At 37.8% G+C, this 22,122-nt stretch overlaps 1 protein-coding gene and 1 long non-coding RNA gene across 5 annotated transcripts in view; one reads left to right on the forward strand and one right to left on the reverse strand.

Moving 5' to 3' along the window:
* RUNX1T1 (RUNX1 partner transcriptional co-repressor 1) overlaps positions 1-22,122 on the reverse strand; it is a 114,059-nt gene that overhangs the window by 1,832 nt on the left and 90,105 nt on the right. For all 4 annotated transcript variants that reach the window (XM_083854991.1, XM_083854990.1, XM_083854992.1 and 1 more), the window contains 3 exons: positions 16,561-16,629; positions 10,460-10,650; positions 1-1,209 (listed from right to left, as the gene is read on the reverse strand). The exon at positions 1-1,209 is cut by the window's left edge and continues 1,832 nt beyond it. In XM_083854991.1, coding sequence (XP_083711117.1) covers positions 934-1,209; positions 10,460-10,650; positions 16,561-16,629 — 536 coding nt within the window. In that variant the 3' untranslated portion in view covers positions 1-933. The remainder of the gene's footprint in view (positions 1,210-10,459; positions 10,651-16,560; positions 16,630-22,122) is intronic.
* On the forward strand, positions 728-5,412 carry LOC310906047. The gene is made up of 3 exons (XR_014589343.1): positions 728-815; positions 3,271-3,403; positions 4,041-5,412. It is a non-coding gene; the product is annotated as an uncharacterized lncRNA (long non-coding RNA).

Here is a 22,122-nt window from a genome sequence, read left to right on the forward strand (position 1 = left end):
ATTTGGAAAGGGGCTGGAGCCACCATGTTATTAACTATTATTAATTTTCAATACAAAAATGAATGAGCTGGAATAGACCCGATTGTCATACTCTATGGAACCTTGCAAAAAAAGTGAAGAAATGTTGAAAGGTTTAGTTGGAGCAGCTGGCTGATGTCAAAGCTGCCAGGATGCTAATTAACTGCAGGCTGTGTCCCTTATTTCAGTATTTAAAAGGAAAAAAAAAAAAGCCTTTTGTATTATGGCATTTTTTTCTTTGCTGCTGTAGTCCTACATCCCACTGCAAATCATCTTTCATTTTTCATTCTGTTGACCTGGGTATTATTTTATTTCTTTTAGAAACAGGAAAAAAAATGAACATCTGTGTCTCCTTCCAATCTGCTGCACATCTGCGCGTTTTGATGCGGGTCTTCAAAGTTCAGTCAGTAACCCACGGACGCCATTCATCTTCTTGTTAAAATGTCTACTGCTGTATCCAATGCTCATGCCCTTGAGGGTTATTTTTTTCTCTCTCTCTTTTTTTTTTTAATTTCCATTATTGTTATAAAGAACATTGTGACTTTAATATTAGCATTTTGCTTTCAACAGCAATTAGCAATCTCTTGGTTTGCTGTTTGGTAAAGCATCTGTTAATGAGGTCATCTAGTTTAAAATCCCAGCTACTGGAAAATAACAGGGAGGAGGTCAAATCTATCATTTTGTGTATATTCTCTGCTCTCTTTTCAGTTTTCTAAAGAAAAGATATCTTTGTTATCCACAATAAGTCATTATGACCCGTTACTGGCCTTCTGTATTTTCTACCACCTCAAGATACAGTAAGTTCTTTCTTATTGAAGTATTGAAATATGACAGTTAAAATCTTTGCGCATCTGAGGATGAAGAATTGGTTTCATTTTCTGTAGTGTGTTTGTTTCTGGAGTTTGGAGTTCAGTTTTAACGAGGAGTCGCGTCTATGGTGGAGGGGGTTCCCGGGGTGGTGGACCTCGGAGTAGCTGCTGGTGGAGTGTCGATGGGGCTCCCGGCCCCGCTGCTGGGTGTCACGGAGGAGCTCACTGCTGGTGTCTCTCCTTGCTGCTGGGCTTGGAGGGTCTGTCCACAGATGTGATGGTGCTTCTCCCAGTCCTTGTGCTGGCAAAATGAGCCACAGTATCGTGCTGTGTTGCAACCACTGCAGGTTTCACTAGCTTTCCGGCCACAGTTCCAGCAACTCTAGAAGCAAAAGAGGAGGGAGATGAGAGAAATTAGCTTGTGTCCTAAATTTTACAGTAAAAACAGCTGGCATGGAACTGCTGGTCAACCCTCTGCCTAAGGAGAGCTGAGGCATCACTAAGTCCTACCTCGGGTATCTGAACATGTTCACAGGAGCTCCAGTCACCTGGAGGACTCTGTCTCAGAAACTGGGCAAGAACGGAAGAAACTCTTTGCTAGAATTGATGATGCAAACTGCAAGTATGTCCCACATCCAGCAACAAGCAGCATGCTGACTAATAGAGCTTCAGTAAAACTTCTGCTAGCTCCTCTAACAATTTATTAAAACAAATAATGAAACATGCACACACAATAACGTGCTTCTCCAGAAGTGGAGAGGCAAGACAAGAAAGGGTAAAAATGACTTAACACCCAGGTAAAACTGGCTCACCTAGGAAAACTTGGTACCCTAGGAAAACCTAATTTTTAATCATCGGAGTAATACCATTTGACTCAGTGGCACTTCTGGCAGTGAACAGTTAAGCTAGAGTCTAAATCTTTGGCAGGATAGGGAAGCCACTGCAGAATATGTGTGCTACTCACTTTAACACACTCTATAGCTCTGCCAGCTGGATGCTGGAACACAGCCAATCCTTAAGTGATATTCCTCAAGTACTTTAAAAAAAAAAAAAAAAAAAAAAAAAAAAAAAAAATTAAAAAAAAAAAAAAATCCCAATTCCATAATGAAACAAAGACCTAAACCCAAAGCAGTATTTTAAGGAAATTAGACTTTTAATCACTATCAAGTGGCTTTAGAAAATACTCCTGCTTTAGTTCCATATTCCCTCTTTTTGCTGGTTTTTGTTGTTTTGGAGGGTTGGTTGCTTGGGCGTTTTTTGCATAGGCATATACTAGAAAAGAGTGACTGTCCTGTGCCCAATTGTTCTTTGAGATTGAAATCAAAGGTACATGGCATTCTCAATTCATACTGATTAAACACGCAGACTAAAACAGGTAATTACAGATACATGTGTTGGGGACTTTTTTTTTAATTCATAAAATTGTTCCCATCTTTAAAACCACTTAAAAAAAAAAAAAAAAAAAAAAAAAAAAAAAAAAAAAAAAAAAAAAAAAAAAAAAAGTGGAATTACCAACACACAGAAACAGATGTTTCTGGTAGTTAAATGTCAGGAATTCAGACTCCTTGTCTGAACCAGGCATCACCTGGTTTTGATTCAGTAGTCATTGTTTCAGGTTTATTTGCTCACATTCTGTCCAGTGCCAGAAAGGCAAATCCACCTTTGGAAACTAATATCTGTACTATTTGCAAACACCTTTTCTTTAAACAACCCTTTATCTCCACAATGAAAAATAACTGTAACTAATTTAGGCCACTGTCATGAACATATAAACACATAGACATATTTATGCACACACCAAAATGACCTGACATATTTGCACTAGCATTTTGTATTAGCATTTCATCCTGCTAACCAGAAAGATAACTAAATGTGATATACCTGGATTCTCCTTCTTTTGCTATACTAACATTTCCTTATTATAATATTTATTTATTGTACTTTATTTTATATATTTATATTTTGTCTTTTACAAGTATCTATATTTTATTTATTTTATATTATTTAGTATACATTCTATTTCTATATTACAATATTTCTTTATTTCTTTCATACTAACGAAAGTTTTATTTTGACAGCTTCACACTTGCTTATATTGTGATCAGTAAACATGGTCCATTTGTACTTGCACAGTTTCCACATATTGCCATGCTTGCTGACCTCTTAGCTATTTGCTTCCAACCGAATTACCATCCTTGGGTTTGGCTCATATTTCCCTTTATTCCCTCATCTGAAAACAAATGAATGTGTACAAACATCCCCATGCAGACTTTTCTGAAAAGACACCTTCCCTTCACATGAAATAATGCTGAAGCCAGCCTGCAAATGCCCAGGTGCAGGAATTCTTCCCTGTGGAGATCTGTTTGCAGTTGAAGTTCATACTTTAGCTGCACAGGAATTACTATGAGGGTATCAAACTTATTCAAGTATCTATTTATTATAGGTCAGCATCTGAAAAATCTTCACGTTGCTTCCCTTTTTGAAGAGCACATAGAGATCTGACTTCAGATGTGACCAGAGCCACCACAGAGTATTTCAGCATCTTACCACATGATCTGTATTGACGTCAGGAAATGGTAGTTTAATTCTAATTGGTTCAACTTTCTTATTAAAATAGACATCAGTTAACTATCAGACTGTACAGAACATGGAAAGTGATACGTAGGTGCAAGGTTTTAATGAAGTGGTGAAGTACTAAGCTGGCTCCTTACATGATTACTTTATGTGTCCTATATTGTTTGGTATGTGATTTTGTTCATTGGACATATTATTTCTAATTTAACAGGTCATTACAGCTTTAGTGTAATTGTGGGAATAAAACCACATGAAATATAAGAATTTCAAAATAAATTTTACAGCTCGCATTTATGCAGCAACTTATTGCATTTAAAAATTACTACAGTGCAAATTAATATAAACAAGCACACACATCACAGGGAGCTTGTACTGAGACAGCAGCTGGATTTGACGTGCAGAACTCCCTGTCCCACACAACCCCCACCTTTGTGACCATTCATTGCTCCTTCCCATGTGCAAGTAATGAAAAAGAGCAGCAAAGATCAGGCTCTGGCACCACAAGCTTTGGAAACAAATGCTTTCTGTTCACAGTGCTGGCTGATAGCCCCAAATTTTACCAAAGAAAAGCCAGGCTTGAGATGCCAGCTAATAGCCTGGGCTGTGCTTCGTATAACCCTGCTGCTCATGTATTTCCAGCAGATCCAGCAATCACAAAGCTTGACCTCACTTTGGGATTGAACATACTCAGGGTATCTTCCTTCCTGGGATGCTCTAGCAAGTACCAGCAAAATGGAGCACCCTCACTGAGGCATGTACCCAGCATCTTGGACAACTGATGGCCTCAGTGTCATGTTGGTGACGAGATGGCAATCTTCATAGAAGGGCATATGACCACTACTGACTGCCTTACACTTGATTTAAGACTATCTCCTATCACTGGCAAGATCCAGCTGTGAGCTCTATCAAGGTTGAGATGATGCACTTCAAATACAGAAAATCAAGCAAGACAAACAAGACTTTGAAAGAACCTGATGAAAGGCAGCAAGATTAACTAGAAGTCAGACAAACACAAGCTATGAGAAGAGACTGAATGAACTCAGACTCTTAAATATGAGATGGTAGCCTAAAAGGGGCAGTAGCACCCAAACATCACTACAGTGAATGTTTACATACACTTCTCCATGGATGAGCAGAAGTAACGGTATTAAAATTCTGTTCAGAACACAAGCAAATTACCTAGAGATGTTGGAGAATCCCCATCATTAAAGTACAGGAAAAGCAGAGGAAATGGTACAGCTAGAGTTGATCATGGACTGGAAAAGAAAGAAGCCAATCTCTCAAAGCCTCTGCTGGTCTATATATTCTGTCTTTAGGCAGTGACCTACTACACTTCCAGCTCATGCTCTATAGAGTTCCAGACGTAGCTAAAACTATGAGAAGGACTGGACTGCAGTTTAACTCTGCTGATTTGCCTGTGAAACAGTGAGGTTATACAAAAAGCTAGATTCTCAGACTACATAATTCAATTTAACTTCACTACCTTGAAAATGGATTAAGTCAATGAAATTGAGCTAAATTACACCACATGGGAATCTCACTCCGAATTTATGCCACCGATCATATTTCATCCTCCTCTTTCAACTGACAAGGAACATTAGTCTTAGGTCAGAGCCTTATCTTGGGTCAAACTCTCAATTCTCATGCACTTAAGCTTCCATCTTCAAACACTCCTGTTTGCCCTAATGAAAATTCTTATAAACAAAAGATCTCCATTTCTCTGGTCTCCAATACCAAAACATATACTTGTCAGTAATTTTGCCCATCCTATGCTTTCATCTCTGAAATATTCAACCAGAATTGAGTATTTGCTTTCCTCTGACACTCCAACTGAGACTTAGTATAGAGGTTGCCTAAATTTTAAAAAATAATAATAAAAAAATCCCACAAGAACCCTTGTTCTGTCATCTTTGAGAAATTCCGGATTTCCCCAGTTTACCATGAAAGGAAGCATGGCTGGTACGAAGAACTCAGATTTTTCCCAGTTCTGCAATGCCCATGACATTCAAAACTCTACCACTGCTAACCACAAGAAAAGGAATATCTAGAAATCACTGAAACCACAGGGGCATAAATGAGAACTGTATGAGCTGCTGAATAGCAGTGTAAAAATCCAGCAAAGTTGTTTATGAGAATTTTATCCAAGACTCATTAGAAAGGGAAATATATTGGTACTTTGGGAATTCCCACAGTGTCAAAATGACATTCAAACTTTTAGATATTTCTAGTAAAGTTACACCTATCACTGAACACTCCAGGCTTGCCCAAGCTGCTGTTTATTGAGTGAAATACATGAACTTTCATACAAGTCAGTGAGAGTAGCTAAATCTTGCACACAGAAGTGTGCAGCAGCCCACAGAAGAGCTGTGCAAGCTGGTGAACCAGGCGTAGCTTAGCAGTCTGGGGCAGTGCCAATGCTCACATCACATCTGGACTGATCCTGTGCAGAACACATGGCTCTGGTGCCTCTGTACTACCCACCACTGCATGGGATGATGTGCTACTTTCCAAGAGATGCTCTGCCAAAAAAATTAAACATTAGCTGACATAGGTATTAAACTTAATACCAGTCTGGAAACTAGGCTTGCCTGAATCCCAGCATCTGATGCTCAGAGTCAGGTTTGCTGGCACAATCTTGGTCTCATTGGATTGGTCAGCAGAGATTGAACCCAGCTGTCTTCAAAATGTCAGGTGTGATATTCACATACAACATGAACCACTGCAATATAAACAAGCCCTAACATTACATATCTCCTAAAAGCAGTGTTGGACGAGTTACATACTTGTTTTATCTGAGCAGATGTCAGCATCTGCTTTAAGTAGAGAGAACTGAAACATTTGTGTTCCTTCCCTGTCCCCAGCCCCCAACCTACTCAAAACCGAGGGAGAACACTGAGTGTCAGATTTTTCAGTGGCATTTTATACCAAACCAGAAAGACAGATGTTTTGATTATCCCACCCCACCTTACAATCTGGGCAGTCTCTTTGCTAAACTGTTCACCCTCACTATTAAAACTGATTTGCAAGGCAGCACATTGCAGCCAAAGCAAGCACAGCAGTCATTACAGAGTAGGCTGCTCACACATGTTTCCATACTTAGCCAAGCCAACTACTGATGAATGGGTCATCTTTTGTCAAGCAACTGGAAGGAACTGGTAAAGAAATAATTTATGGCTCAGAACAGCCATGCTGACAGGTAGGCCTTCTCCTGCTCCTTTTGCTTTCCAGTAGCAGTCTGCTTGGTTATCTGGTTCTCAACCAATTTCAATAAGAGAGAAGCATGGACATTAGCTGGTCAGTTGCCAGGTCTTATGTGAAGAAACTATGAAAATCTTTAGAAAATAAATGCACAGACACTGAAGCAAGTTAAACCATGTTGAACAACTCTAAGAGAAGTAAAGAACAATAGTTCAACAAAGGATCAAGTCAAAGTCAAAAATTCTACCTATGCTATGTAACATGGTCATTCTCCAAATATTGCAGACCACTTCTTAAAAGTCAAGATGGTCTGAATACTACACCTCTCCTATTAGTCTTCTTACTGTCTTGTGCTCCCTTAATTTTGGAATTTTGATCTGGTCATTTTAATATGCTCAACTTCACTTCTTTTCTTGAAGACAATCTTGTGCTCAGGAATTCTATTTTTTCTGGGTTAAAGACAAAGCAAAATGGAATACTAAAAAACCCAAACAAAACAGAAAAAACCCCCAAGCCAACACAGAAATCAGCAACACCAACAAAAATTATCAAAAACCCAATCTACTTTTCTTTGTGAGATCTTTGAAAGGTCTTGGATTAAGAGGCTGTACTATAATAATCACCAAAGTCATGAGTCTTGGTACTAGTTATCATTTTGAGAACTGGAGCAGATTGCAATAAAAATCATAACACAAAATTCTCACACCAGAACAGCTTCAAGAAGCCTCAGCTAGGTCCAAGCTGCATTTTACTCAGTAACAAATGAAGAGAGAAACCTTGCCAATAGACAGGGAGTGGCCGTATCAGTCGAAAATTGTATATGATACATTACAAATCTGGCATCAAATTCTCATCTTCATTCATAGTTTCAACAGCCAAAAGAAATAATGACACCCATGAGAGAAATATTGTCTGTCAGGAGCTGCATGGAGGTTATATAGCAGCCTACAATGAGCTTTCCTGCACGCCTTGGCACAGGGTCCCAGCAAGGATAAGGAATGAGGAGAGATGCTAGGCATTCCCCCTCAACCTGCAAGACTTCACAGGCTGCACTGTAACAATCTCAAGATTTGAAACTGGAAATATTCTAGCTATAGAAATTTTACTCCAGTGCCTAAAGTGCACAGGAGTCTGTGTTGCTGTAAGTGTTCTGCTGAAAGCTGTAAACAGAGAGAAGTTTATGTAGACTTACAACCTTGATAAATGAGAAGCAATGTCCACAGAGAGATTCAAGAGATAATTAATACCAAAACGGATGTGGAGTTTTATTCCTCAAACCTGAAAAATACAGTCTCATCTCTGAAGAAACACTTTTCAAACACTGGCAAACTGATCTCCTGTCCCCAAATATGAAGGAAAAGTCCAGCCTCTTCTTACAGAAGTCACCCAAAAAGGAAACCAAGCCAGCCTGAGTTAACAAGTAACTGTGAGAAGTATTGCCCTAAGTGTTTGGAGTTTGTCATAATTAGAAGCCGAAGAGGAACTACTTATAAATAGATACATTTAACTCAAACAAGTATTGCCATCATCTCCCCTCACAGTTGATCATTCACCTGTAAACACAAACTGTCAAACTTGATTTCTCTCTGATGGCTTACTAAAACTTGTGCCTCAAAACAGCCACCCTGATGACCACAGGAGTGGAAGTTGCAGGATCAGGACGCTAGACCTCATTTCTAGGTCCAGGAGGCTTTTAGCCTCTCTCAGGACACACAGGGCTGAGAACATCTATAACTTTATCAGCCATATTTCTTTAGAATGCATTTAAAAGAATTGTTTGCCCAAAGTCCTGCTCCCAATAAGTGAAAAATCTTATAATCAGTTCTGCTGCAGAAGAAGTGAAGATATTGTTACATGACTTTTCCAGAGTTTTAACTGTTCAGAAGTTAATCACAGCACACAAATGCTCTACACATTCCTTTGGATACACATTTGCTTGTGGAAAAGTGGCATGTATGTGCTGGCACCTAAGTACTTCCTCTGTCCTGCTCATGCTATAACAGTTCACTAAATAGATTGAATTTGCTGTTTCCTCCAAAGGTATTTTAGGGAAATATAGGCTGGATATTAGGAAAAAGATTTTACAGAAAGGGTGATAAAGTACTGGAATGGTCTACCCAGGGAAGTGGTGAAGTCACCATCCTTGGATGTATTTAAAGAAAGACTGGATGTGGCACTTGGTGCCATGGTTTAGTTGAGGTGCTAGGGCTGGGTTGGACTTGATGGTCTCTTCCCACCTAGTGATTCTGTGTGATTCTGTGTGATTTACCTTTGGAATTTTGGTTTTAATGATAGGAGTCTCTTGTATATATATACACACACAAAATGACAGCTCTTTAATGATGCTATGTCAGAAAGATGCCCTTTCTACAAACAGTGCAGGAAAATGCCCTTGAGTATCTTAGATACAAGAGGCCAATAAATTGAATTTATGTCTCATTTAATCTACAATGGAACAGTTAGTACTTAAAGGGTACATATACTTCCCCTAGTCCCTTTCTTCCTGAGAAACTTTCAGATGCTGAAAATCAATTCCTTTTGTCTCCTTGTTATTCATCTGCTACACATTAAGGAGAAACTCTGGGCATTCAGTGATCCCACAATAGTCTTTCATCTCCAGAGAAGCCTGGTATGAATTAAAAACTTACGCTCCCTCAAATTACAGATGCATACTGCAGCATGCCACTGACTTATGTGCTGGTGATTTCTGCCAGTGTTCTCAGCATGCTGCAGGTAGCTCATCTGCATCTCTGAACTTAAGTGACTCTTCTACAGCACTGCCTGTCCAGCCCACGCAAAGTGTTGACACATGAGCATACACAAATGTATGCCCCCATGTAACAGGGACTGTCACCTACTCTTTTCCCCACCTCCTGCTGTTTAGAAGTTATTTTAAAAAGTGGGTTTACTACAGTCAAGATGTCAGTATACAAACAATAAATACTTCATGAAGGTAATGCTCTTTCATTTCAGTGGTCTTGAGAAATGGGAATTATATACAAATAACTTCTAACTGACAAAATTTCCTTGTCATGTCTATTTTTAAGGGCAGTTTTAATTTAGGACTTTTTTTTAAAAAAAGCATAAAATTTAATTGCTATCTAGACTAATGCAGCACTGGTCAAACACACACTGCTCTTTCACTCCCAACATCCATGTAGTCATGGTGTAAGATATCCTGTATCATAGCAATTCAAGGTTTCTTCTCTCAGGTCTGAAAGTATGTCAAAGCTTAACATACTTATTCTTGCTTTACTGTTTGATCTCTCAGTCTTTCTCCCACCAAATGCCCTTTTCCCACTCTCAAACTCTGAAATATTCCCTGCAGCTAAAGCAATACATTCAAAATAAGGAAACACTTGCAAATTTACATTCCTATTCTGTCCTACAGGAACCATCATCTTTTACTAATCACATCTACATCTTGTACTTGTACATTCTACACTTTCCCCAGACAAGTTTTTAGTCCCCTTACTCTACAATCTCTTTCATGAATAATTTCTTTAAATTACATTTCAGCATCAAATGCTTTCCACTAAGCATCTTTTTATCTATTCAGTATGGTAGTTTGAAGAGCTTTAAAACGATGCTACTGAAAAGTCAAATTAGAACATTATATGTAACCCTGAGCAGCAGTTAAAAGGTGTGAACAGAGCTCAGGTTCACTAGCTATTTTGGGCTCAGATTACAACACAGCCAAGAGGATTTGGAACTCGGGGTATGCCTGCAATACACATCCAAAGCAGCTGTGCAAAGAGTTAACAGCGAGCACTGACGCCCTGTGTCACACAGATTGAAGCCAGCTCAGACACACCTGTGGTTTGCAGCCACAGGCGATGCTTGCCCAGCAAGGCCCTTACCTCACTTGAATCCTCCTGCTGATTGATGACAGCCAGGGCATCCTCTGCCGCCTGGCGCTTGGCTTCGGCAACAGTGCGCTCCATCTTGGCCCTCTCGGAAGTGATCATGTCGTGAGCCTTCCGCTCGGCCTCCGACACCGCCTTCTGCAGCTCGGCCATTGCCTGCCGCTTCACTTCATTGACAGCTTCCTCTGCAAGGCAGGAGAAACTGCATCAGCACAGCACACCTGGGCACGGCCGCGGGGGGCTGACCTGGGAAATGCATTGCTACCAGTATGGCTGCGCTGAGATTACTCTCAGTTATAATGACAGTCTTCATTCTGAGTAAGACACAGGAACCTGGTTCCTCAAGAATCAAGAAGCACTAAAGTGTTTCTCTTCTCCCCCATCATCGAAGTCTCTACCACTACTAACTATTCTTGCTATTTTGATCTCAGTCAGTACTTCTTTAGGTACAATCATTTCAGATCTCTGGTCCATTTCATTTGCAATCTTATCAAACACTGAAAAATTAGTTTTGCAGCACAGCAGATGTACCCATATACTTGTCGATAGCTATTATTTTAGACATATGACACACTTTTTTAAAAAAAGAATGTATTTGTAAGCTATGGGAAATTAAGACAGGATTTACAGTCTTTAACATTTTTTTCCCCATATGTTAACAAATAAATACATGAAATTACAAAATCCCCAGGAGTTTACTTAATTTTTTTAAATCACTGGTCTAGTATCTTTTCTTGGACATACTGTTTTATGTGAGAAAAATGAAAATTTGCTTATGAACATTCATTTGACCTCTTGATCTGTCCTTCAAATCCATGTTTATACTTGAAGACTTGACCTCCTGGCTCTTCTAAGCTCTTGAGCACACCCTGCACAGCAAGACTTTGGAGCACAATTAATACTGAGCTGGTGCACCCCGCTTCATTAAACTTAAACCTTGAGGCTTCTTGTAAAACAACCATTGTAGTATGAGTATATTCCTTTGGTATATACTAGTGTCATATCTTTTATTCCAGAAAACATGGATTGTCTCAAATTAGTTATTTGGCTTTTGATGCAGGAAGAGTGCAAAGATTTTACTAATGAACAGTCTTTTAATTGACAATTAAAACAAGTAATTTCTTTTTTTTTTTTTTAATTAACTGCTCTAATTAACAAGGAAACCATCCTCCCCCTGAATTAGTTTATCTAATTTTCATCTTTATTCAAAGCAAAATGACAATGATTAATTGAAAATTTAATAAGCGGTAATTATTAACTTGGCAAACCTAGTACCAATTAACACTCTATTAAAACTAATTATGACATGTTTCATTCAAGTGTTTGCACTTAATTGTTTCATGCACTTAAAACTCACCTTAATTAAATGTTCTGTTTAATTAAAGCCACAGATTTCTATTTTCTATTAAAAATGTTTTACTTAGATTAAAATCTAAGTATTAGGACGGTGTTATGTGTTTGAGTTTTAGTCCATGTTTTTAGCCCATGTATTTGTTTCCATGCACATGCAGACATAACTCTTACATACATTCACTCTCCCGAGTACATCTGATAGCTCTGCATGTGTTATTTTAAAAATAATGCCTACATGAAGTCTCCATTTTCAGTTCTGAAGCAAATAACAATAAAGACTTAACTTTAAGCGACGTACTGACTAAAACTGAACTAAAATTAATGAAAAGCTCTCTTGAGGAGTATGTGTGCATGTTACATGTGTGCATATCTGCAAGAGATCTTTCAACTGAAGTTTTCAAGGGGGTGGGGAGGGATTTAGAGATAAAACTTATGCCTTTGTTTTTATGAGACTGAAAATATGCCCTTATATTACCCTACCATAAATGTTGTTTAGGGAAAAGCCTCAGGAGAGGAAAAAATCATACCCTTCAACCATACAGCCAAGGCTTAATTTACTTTGAATATTCAAGGTGAATTAAAATTCTATCTAAGTGGCAATACAGGACAATAATTTTTGCTTACGATCAAAGCTACAGCTAGTCTAATTGTATATGCAAATCAGGCAATTTATATTTAAATTATGCATTCCTATTCTAGTCCCACAGGCACACACAGATCAGCAAAGGGAATTGGTAGGACATTTGCAAGGTGCTTGAATATTTATTACCAACTGTAACCATTCACTGATCACGAGAAAAGAAATATACACAGGCAAACATACAGATGCAATTTTATTATCATTTTCACAAAAATGAGCCAACTTAAATACAGGCGTTTCATGTCTATGAACTGCAGTTACTGACAAAGTGGATTTGTTTATGAAAATCTGTATTCTTGCTGATATTTGCTATGAATAGAAATGATCCTTGTATGACATGATGCACTATTGTTACATTATATAAATTTAGTTTTACAGTTAGGTCTTTGCAGTGGTTAGAAATGCCAGTTTCTTATATTAAACAGAAGCAAAATGCTCCAACATTTTTACATGGACTTCTAACTGTAGTTTTTCATCCCAGATAATCTACTTCTTTTCAGTCCAAATACAGAGATTGAAAATTATATCTTCTATATTGTATAAGTTTTTTGCAATGCTTCTAAGAGCATGAAGATGCCTGAAAGTGCTTATGAGGCTATATTGCTGACTGGTACTTTTTGACCGGCTTAAACTACGGATGAGATTTTAATATTTCCATTAATTTGATGACAGAATTTGTGTTGTGCTATACTACGTGTGATAATAAATAAGTTTAAATATGTCGGGTCACAATGCACCATCATTATTTCAATATATTACAAACTCATGAACACCTAAATAACCAGATGAAATTTCGTATCACTGATTTTCTTCACAGTTTCTCAAACTAAATACTACTGACATTTTATAGACATAGAATGCAAGCTGCATAGTTTAAGATATGTTTGTGATATGAGTGATGGCAAAGGAGATTTTTATTTGCCTTGACAGTGCTGAGCTATGAAGACCAAGAATTATACCAGCACTCTTCCTTTCCCTGCACTTCCAGAGAAAGGAAGAATGATTAGACTCCAATGACAGAAAGCAGAAATCTGGAAATTTTTAAAACCAAGTATCTAAGATGCATGCACCTGTATCCTCTGTCTTCCCAGCAATGCTAAGCATTTTTGGCAAAAAATCACTGTCATTTTAGGGATGCAACTGAAATCTTCCTTCTCTTTGAGCAGCATTACTACACAAGAGAAGCTCCAGAAAGCAAACAGTTTGTGTGGAATAGCCATTACTCAGCATGGTCTGAAGTCCTTGGAGCAGACTTAAGGGAGGTACTTATCTTTCACCTAAAATGATGATTGACCAGCCAGCTCCTGGTCACCTCCCTCCCACCATCAGCACTTTTGTTCACACAATGAGAAAAGAGAGGGGGTGGGTTGAAGTGCACTCCGGCACCACCAGAATATTTTGGATCATCTCACTCTCAGGCTGACCCTGGCAAGGGTGGCCATTGGCAGTTGGTGACAAAGGGTCATCTCAGCATCATATCCCAAAATTCATCATCTGTCTCAGGACTACCCTGTGCAATGGGCAGGACCCTTATTGTATTGTCTTTATAAGACAAAGGATGGACATTTCATCACTCTTCTGTAACTCCAGAGCTTTCAGCTGGATTGCCATAGACATTGGGCCTGGCTAAGTGACAGGGATGGCTGGAAGACAGTTTCTACATGACAGTTTCTAGAGAAGAAGCTATTGCAGCAGCCCACAATGGGCATGCGACCCTCTATTTAATAAAGAGAAGTATGTACTCCCAGAGAGCAAGTCATCCAACCTATGATCTGACTGATCCTCATTACCTGCCTCTCTCCCTCTTGACTACTGAAGAACACAAAGAACTTGTCTTGGACAATTTATCCCCATATCCATAATTCCATGAGGTGAATCAGGCCACTGATGACTGCTTTCTACTGGTGTATGAAACTGAAGTGGGCTTATATGGCTTTAACTCATTAGGCAATGTATAATATGTCCTTGCTCCAGCAACCACAAATGCCTGAGTTGATATATTTCAAGAATTACACTGGAGTCTACCAATCTCCAAAAGTTTAAAGTGAATCCCTTCTCCACATACTTTTGAGTTTGCTTATTAACTGGTTTTATACCACATCGTTTCAGTGTAATGGATTCAGCATTCCAAACAGAATTTCATACTTGATTCAGGTCTCTGCACATTGGTCTTTACAGACATTTGACACACAGAGATCCACACTGAACCAAAAAAATTAACCTGTGAGGGACTTGTAGTCTTCTTGATTGGGAGTTGCCCAACCAGGAAACTATGGAGCATCTCAAATGGCATCAGAGGCCTATTCTTACAGAGCTGAATTGCACCTTTACTGCCTTCATCAAAATGTGGATACCTCCAGTTTCAGACTACCCTCCTAAAAATGCAGGACCATGATTTATGAAAGCAGTATACTCTCTGATGTTTGACTAGACTTAGTAACAGATACAGGTATGCATCCTGCAGAGTCACATTTCTTTTATTCTCCAATTCACATGCACGATCACTTGATTTAAACCCACATCAGCCTGAAAATAAAAGACTAGAAATGGGACCAAAGGAAAAACTTTGTTTCAAAGGAACTGATGACATAAATGTTCACAAGATGAGGTCACAAGTCCTGTAAACTGCCATTTGTGAATACATGCAGCGTGAATGCACATTCAATTTCATAACTATAGCAAAAAGCTTCAACTAACGTGTTAATTATGAAGAAACTTTTTTCTTTTATTGAAATCCATGAGTCATAAATAACCTGATACTAAATTACATCAAATATTAAATTTTGCAAGAGGACCTAAGTTTTTGAAATTAAACAGAATAATGTTCCTCTACGTGAGATTTCCTGGGATTGCATTTTTTTTTTTTTTTTTTTTCATTTAAAAGGTTAACGTAAATATGGCAATATGAAAATATTCTTGGGCACTGAGTTACAAAGGCTACACTCTTCTTGGACAAAACCAAGAACATGTATACTGTTTTACTATTTTTCACAGAAAATGCAGTAGTTCTAAAAACATTAACATATTGACAAATGTAGACTTTACACAATAAACCCACATTTACACACAAAACACAGCTTCTTGCCTGATGCAACAAGATAACAGCATAACATTTTTACATGTATGGTGTGTATCTAGTTTAAAATACACTGGAAAGCAGCAAGCATTTACAGGAGACTTGATCAGAAAGCATCGACACTGCTGCATATTTGCCATTTAATCATTAACTGCTGCTCAGACAGCTGCTGCAGACTTCATGGTTATACAGGTGTTCAAAAGCAGGGGGGCGTGTTTGGGTGTATAAATAACTCCTCAACTATCTCAATGGAGTTCAAGAGCTGCCTCCTGGCCCCTCTGAAAACAAGGAAGCTCTGATGTCAGTGTCAAAAGAGCAAAGGTTTAGCTCCAGCACCAGAGTGGGATCCTTGCCAGGAAACTCCTGTGCTCAGGTGAAGTTCCAGTGTTAAGAAAACTTTGCACAACCACAATGTCTGCCCAGGGTGCTTTCCAGGCACAGGCAGATGCTGTCAATGCCCTGCAAACAGCCAGAGCAGCTGCAGAGATGTGAACTTGCTGACTTCATTGCACACTCTGCAGGTTTATGAGCACAGGCTTCACTGGGGGCTGACAGGCACAAAATCTTTTTTTAAATTAAGAATGGATACTTTGCATAGTTGAAGTCTTTTCTTTAACAGGTGTACTTGGGCTTTTTCCCCTCCTTTGGGAATTCTTACCTTAACTAGGTAAGAACTCTAAAACTTAAAAAAACCCACCCACACTAAACCTCCTTTTTTTTTAATTGCTAACAGACAAACTTTTAACATATCAAGTTTCAGCCTGAAACCATTAGAAGCCCTGAAAATAAGGGTCCATACTGGAAGTACTGGGAAGTCTAGGGAAGCCATTCCCCTAACTATAGCAGCAGATGCTTCTATTATAAAATTATTTAATGTCCTGATCAGTTCCAGTTTAAGATTATTAAACACAATTTCTTCTTGTTACTAGTAAGCCCTTCCCCCGCCTCCCAATTCCTCACATCAGTGCATTAACAACTGCACACAGCTGCCAGATGACTAAGCTGGTGTTTTTAAACAGTCCTTACCAGCTTTCTTCCAGATCTCTTCTGGCACATATCCAGACGCAGGCCTGTGAAGGAATTCCCGATGAGATTCTGCAGGAGAAGGGAGTGAAGAGGGAAAAAGAAAGAGCATCATAAGCAATGGTGGCGTGTTCAGAACAAGGCTTAGAGAAAAATACCTTTTCTCTTTAATTACATCTCAGACAAAGAAATCAAGTGAAGCTTTTCTCTCTTCAAAACAAAACGGATGCCACGGCTGTACCTATGAATGTCACATAGACCAGATCAGTGCTTATGACTTGAATGTCTCATCTTAAGCCAAGTTAAGATGTTCATCTTATTTTTATTTTACAGTGTTTTGAATCAACTCTATATGACAGTATCCACACTTTTAAGGGAGGCTTTGTGAGGCATACTGAGGGAGTGACATGCTTTGTCCTTTCTCCTTGTATTCATGAAAAGGAAAAAGAAAGAGGGTAACAGTGCAGGTTTGGCACTTCTGCTCTGTGCCTGCCTATTTTTTTTGTAAAAAATAATGAGTACTGATGAGTGCAGATAAAAGTCAAGATGTCATTCCACTGATCAAATAAGTTGTCCACAGAAAAGCAAAGGGGTGTTTCTCTAAGTTCGGAGCTATGCTTTCCTATATCTGAGCCCACGTTGGCAATGTAGCTGCAAGAGCTGGAAAAACAGAACCTTTAACTTTAGGTTAAGCCCCTAAATACATGCTGCCAAACAACCTCACTGGAAATGAAGCTCGTAATTCACCCACATATTTCAATCACATTTTGACAGCTTTTTCCCTTCTCCTCTTTTTTTTTTTTTTTTTTTTTCCCAAAAAAAAAAAAAAAAAAAAGGATTAACCTTTAGGCCTGGGCCTAAAGAGTTCTGAAATCAGTAAGATCACTTCCACAGGGACTTCAAAGACCTAAGGTCAGACAATACAAAAAGAAAATTCACTTTGGCCTGAAATTTAACATACAGATCCTCAGCAGATGAAATTGAAATTGCTCCTTTCAAATACAATTTAAAAACTGATTAACTATTATTCAAAGTAATAGAGGATAAAATGAAAAAAAAACCAGGCAAACACATAAAACTAAGTTCATTGCCATAATTACTGTTGCTAGAGTGTCAGAATTCAATTGCTTCAATAAAATAACTTGATTGATTTGTTACATTACAGACAGGTTTGAATGTTTTTGGAGATGTTGCTAGAAATCAAATATCTGTTTGATGTCTGAGCTTGAAACATAACAAGAGTATACCTGCCATTCTTTGAATACTAATTTTGACTAAATGTATCCATTTTTGTATCTTACAAGCTTTTATTCACTAAATTGGTCAAAAGGCAATATTTTTAAGAAAAAAGTTGAAACATCAGGTTTTGCAAATAATGTCTTACACCACTACATGTACTGTTTACATACAGTAGCTCACATAAACTTCAATACTTTTAAAGGATGACAATATTGCAGGCAGCTAACAAAGGTGGAAATGACAGGGGCTTTTTCAACAGAGAATAGGGAATCCGCATCCCTGTGCACTGTTTCACAGATGTAGTTTCTAGCATGAGAATCTGCAGACACCGACTAGGAGTATGTCTTGCCATCTGACAGGCAGCTGAGTGGATTTACCCAGCTCTTCTGTTTGTCACTGAAGTATGAGACAACAATTTAAAATAGATTTTTGTCAGCAGACTTTCATACCTCTCAAGCATAAAATAATAAGACTGTGTGTGTATGTGCTTGTGTCTGTGTGTAGACTTTGCAAAACAGCTATTTATATTGGTTTAATCAAATTGATGGAGGATTTCAGACCTGATACCAAAAAAGGGAAAATTCTCAGTATGGCCTGGCTTGAGTGATTCTGGAGATGACAAATAGCCCTGTGTACAGCTTTCATCCCTTAAAGGCTTTTAGATTTACAGGCACAGTGCCAGTTCAGTTAGGGGGACAGAGGCAACAGCAGAAAATATTGTTTGAAGGCTCAAGAAAAACAAAGGCAAGAAATTGAACCACTCTTATTTGCTCTTCAAGGAATACCTGCAGGAAAAGACCTGACCAGGCTCCAAATATGGCAAAACAAGGGGTTTATTGCATTCATGTCTTTACTTTGTGTTGAGTCTGTCTACTATTTAAGGTACCATCTCATGCAAGGGGAGCATAACCTTGATTTAAGTCTATGGCTCTTATTTTTGGGGGAAGGAAGAAAAAAAAAAAAAAAGAAAAAGAAAAAAGACAGAGAGAGATGGAACTGATTTTTTGGTACACATGACTTTCCAAAAATGGAATTCAATGACATAAATGACCAGATTGCCAGCTAATTGTTAAAATTTCCAAAACATAAACATCAATCAAGCTCTTATTCCAACCACAAATTATTTACATGAGGAATGAGATCCTCTGCTTTAAGAAGACTTAAATCAAGAGCTTATGAAAGGCTTTCCCATAGTTTGGAATGGTGCACAAAAAAGACAAGAAGCACTTATGAAGATAATAAAAACCATATTGTCCAAGCCAGAAAAATTTTAGTAACATGGCTATTGTTTAGTCAGTGGTGATGAGTCTGTGAAAACAATCTTCTTTCTAAAGCTAAATTACAGGAAATGACCAGAGGATATAAATCTTACATATTAGTGTTTTCAAGGTAAGGAGTCCTTCAGCTTAAGCACCACAAAAATTGCTCATTAAAACTGAAGCACAAAAGATCTTAACTTGGGCATCTAACAAACTCAAACCAAAATTAACACAACTGAGTAAAGTCCCTAAAATACTAAATGTAAAAGCAACAGCAAAAAAACATAATGAGGAGAACACATGACATTAAATAAATAACTGCAGCACCTGGAAGTCAAAGTAAATGCTGCCTGGAAGGAAAGGGAATGAAATCAGACAACATTAGGAATAATCTGAAGTGACAAGGTAGATCATTCAGAAAAGGACTTCGGAAAAGGCTTTACATGTCAGACATAATAACAAAGGTTTGCTAATGGTGAAAATGCAACAATATCATTATGCAGAACAACAGTGTGTACACTACTGAATTTACTTGAAATTTATGATAAGGCATGAAAACATGTGGTGGTAATTAGTCCAGTTCCTACTGAACCAAAGGAAAATAAAAAGCATATATATATATATATATATGAGAATAATCTGTACTTGTCTGTAAGTGCTTAAATGAGTTAAGAACAAAAGAGATTTTTTGATATCAAAAATGATATTGGAATTTTATATTTTAATGTGAAACAAACTTCTGAAATAGTAAGGAAGTTGTTGGAGTAGGAAAGGAGAATACACATGAAGAAAACACAAAAATTTGCATTGGTTTCAGCTCTCACATTTGAATGAAAAATTTTGGTGGCTTTAAGATAAAGAGAAAAGGTGCCAAAGAGAGAGATGTACAGGGATGTGGAGAGTTGTAAAACCAGCCATAAATATGGATCTGCAAAGTGAAACTGAAATGAAAGGACCAAATAAATTATATGAACTCTCATGTGATAATAAGGCTCAAACCCAAGAAAACAGAATAGGAAGACTTAGAAGGAAAAGAAATGTTCAATAATCTCAAAAAGCCTAGTTCATACTTAGAAAGAAGGACAGAAGGTTAGTTGGCAAAAAAAAAAAAAAAAAAAAAAAAGGTGAGGTTTTTATCACCAGACGGTGACATGCAAGTCTATAACACAAAGTGTTAAGAAATGGAGATGAACGGACAATGTTGTGAGCTCTTTTAGAATTTACTGCATTCATGGAAATAGTGGCAGTGATAATAATACCCTACATCCTGTACTGAATAATAAGACTCAAAAATAATAAAAGCTACATATAAGCAGCCCTGAACAAATTAAATATATATGCCTTCTTATGTATTTATGTGGTTTCCATATTTCATATGCAAGTTCTGCTTCATTGTATCCTATAATAAATGTAACACCATTAGTGGGACACAGAAAACAAACAAAAAATTCTCAGAGCAACAAATATAAAATATTCACTGCCTTGTTTGTAAGAGTCAAGTTCGAAAGTGTGCCAGTTCCACATAATTAAATATAGAGATCTGAAGGTGGGTAACACTGAATGAGACTAGCTTGCAAATCTGGTAGGGGGACAAGTGTTCCCAGTATTTTTAAGTATATCTTTGCCCTTCTTTGCCCTCTAATACATTTTTGTGGCTATTGCAACACCTCTTGAAATAGTGTTAAAAATATAGTTGTTGTGTTCTCATTGTAAAAGAACAAGAAAAGAAAAGCCACATAGGTACTGTATTACTGAATCATCCTCAAGCAGAGGCCACTTCAGAAGTACTGAGAATACACACATACAATGTTTCTGCAGTTGGAGCCCTACCTCACAGCATGCAGTTCAGTAAGCCACAATCTAGCCCAAACCTCCTATGCAGTGAGTGGATTAAGAGCAATACTTAATGTCATCAGTGACCAGTATCACAGAGGCTTTACATTCTAGAATTACAAGTTATAAATGTTACTGTGGCATTCACAGCATTACGGTTCGCTCATGTTGAGAATATCATGCATATCACAGCAATGCTGATTATCTGCAAATGGCAAAGGAGCAGGTTTATAATCACAGCATGGATAGACGAGTTGGCAGGAATGTCTGGCTAACATTGAAAACATGACTGTGAACAGCTTTAGAAAAAATAAAATGGATCTGAAAGGGTTAACATTTAAAAATGTATTTAAAAATGGCTAAGCTATGTGTTTTTGACAAATTCATATACTTCTGAGAATCCTGGTTTCCTGAGGCAAATCCTGCAGGTATTAGCACTCTTCAGCTGGAGATTTCAAACTCTATTTTGTAAGATTTTCATTCAGATAAATTCAACAGACACAAAATATCAACACTGCTGCAGACCTTCTGATGTGTGCCTGCTCCACTTATCTAGAGCCACAGCTGCACTCAGTATGGTTATAGATCTTGTTTATAACCCATGATGCTGAAGAACCCTCATCTTTAATTTATCCCACTGTGTGTATTTCAGTATACAGTGTCTGATATGGGTAATTATTCACTATTAGGATGAAAGTTGCAGTCCTGCTGCAGTATGTAGTACTGAAATCCTTCAGCAGAAATGGAGGAGTTGGATGATGTATTATTCACTTCATAGACCATCACAGTTAATCAAGTGAATATATATAAAGTCTGAGTCATTTTTAGACTTTCATAAACATGTATTATTCAGACTGAATAGACCCTCTTACCTTCAGCACATTCTTGGAGAATAATGGGAGCCTGTAACCTGTTGTAGCTGGCTAATGTGTGTATTGGATTGCATTGCATTAAAATGAATGGTCAAGTATTTAATTTAATTTTTTAATTAAAAATATCAACAGAAATAATATTGATCAGATACTGCAAACTTCCAGGCTCAACATGATTTACAGAGATGTCAAATTAAAAGAAGAACAAAAATCCTTGGCAGGAAGAAAGGTCTACTAGTTCAAAATGAGAACCATAATTTTCTTCAATTACTTTTCAACTCAAACTATCCATGCTAGATCTCATCTCAGAGTTTTTCAGCAAGACCTTTCTACAAAGACTGTGACATAATGTTTGTAACAGG

This window comes from Zosterops lateralis, assembly GCF_965231275.1.
Source record: "Zosterops lateralis genome assembly, chromosome: 1".
NCBI classification, from domain to species: domain Eukaryota; kingdom Metazoa; phylum Chordata; class Aves; order Passeriformes; family Zosteropidae; genus Zosterops; species Zosterops lateralis.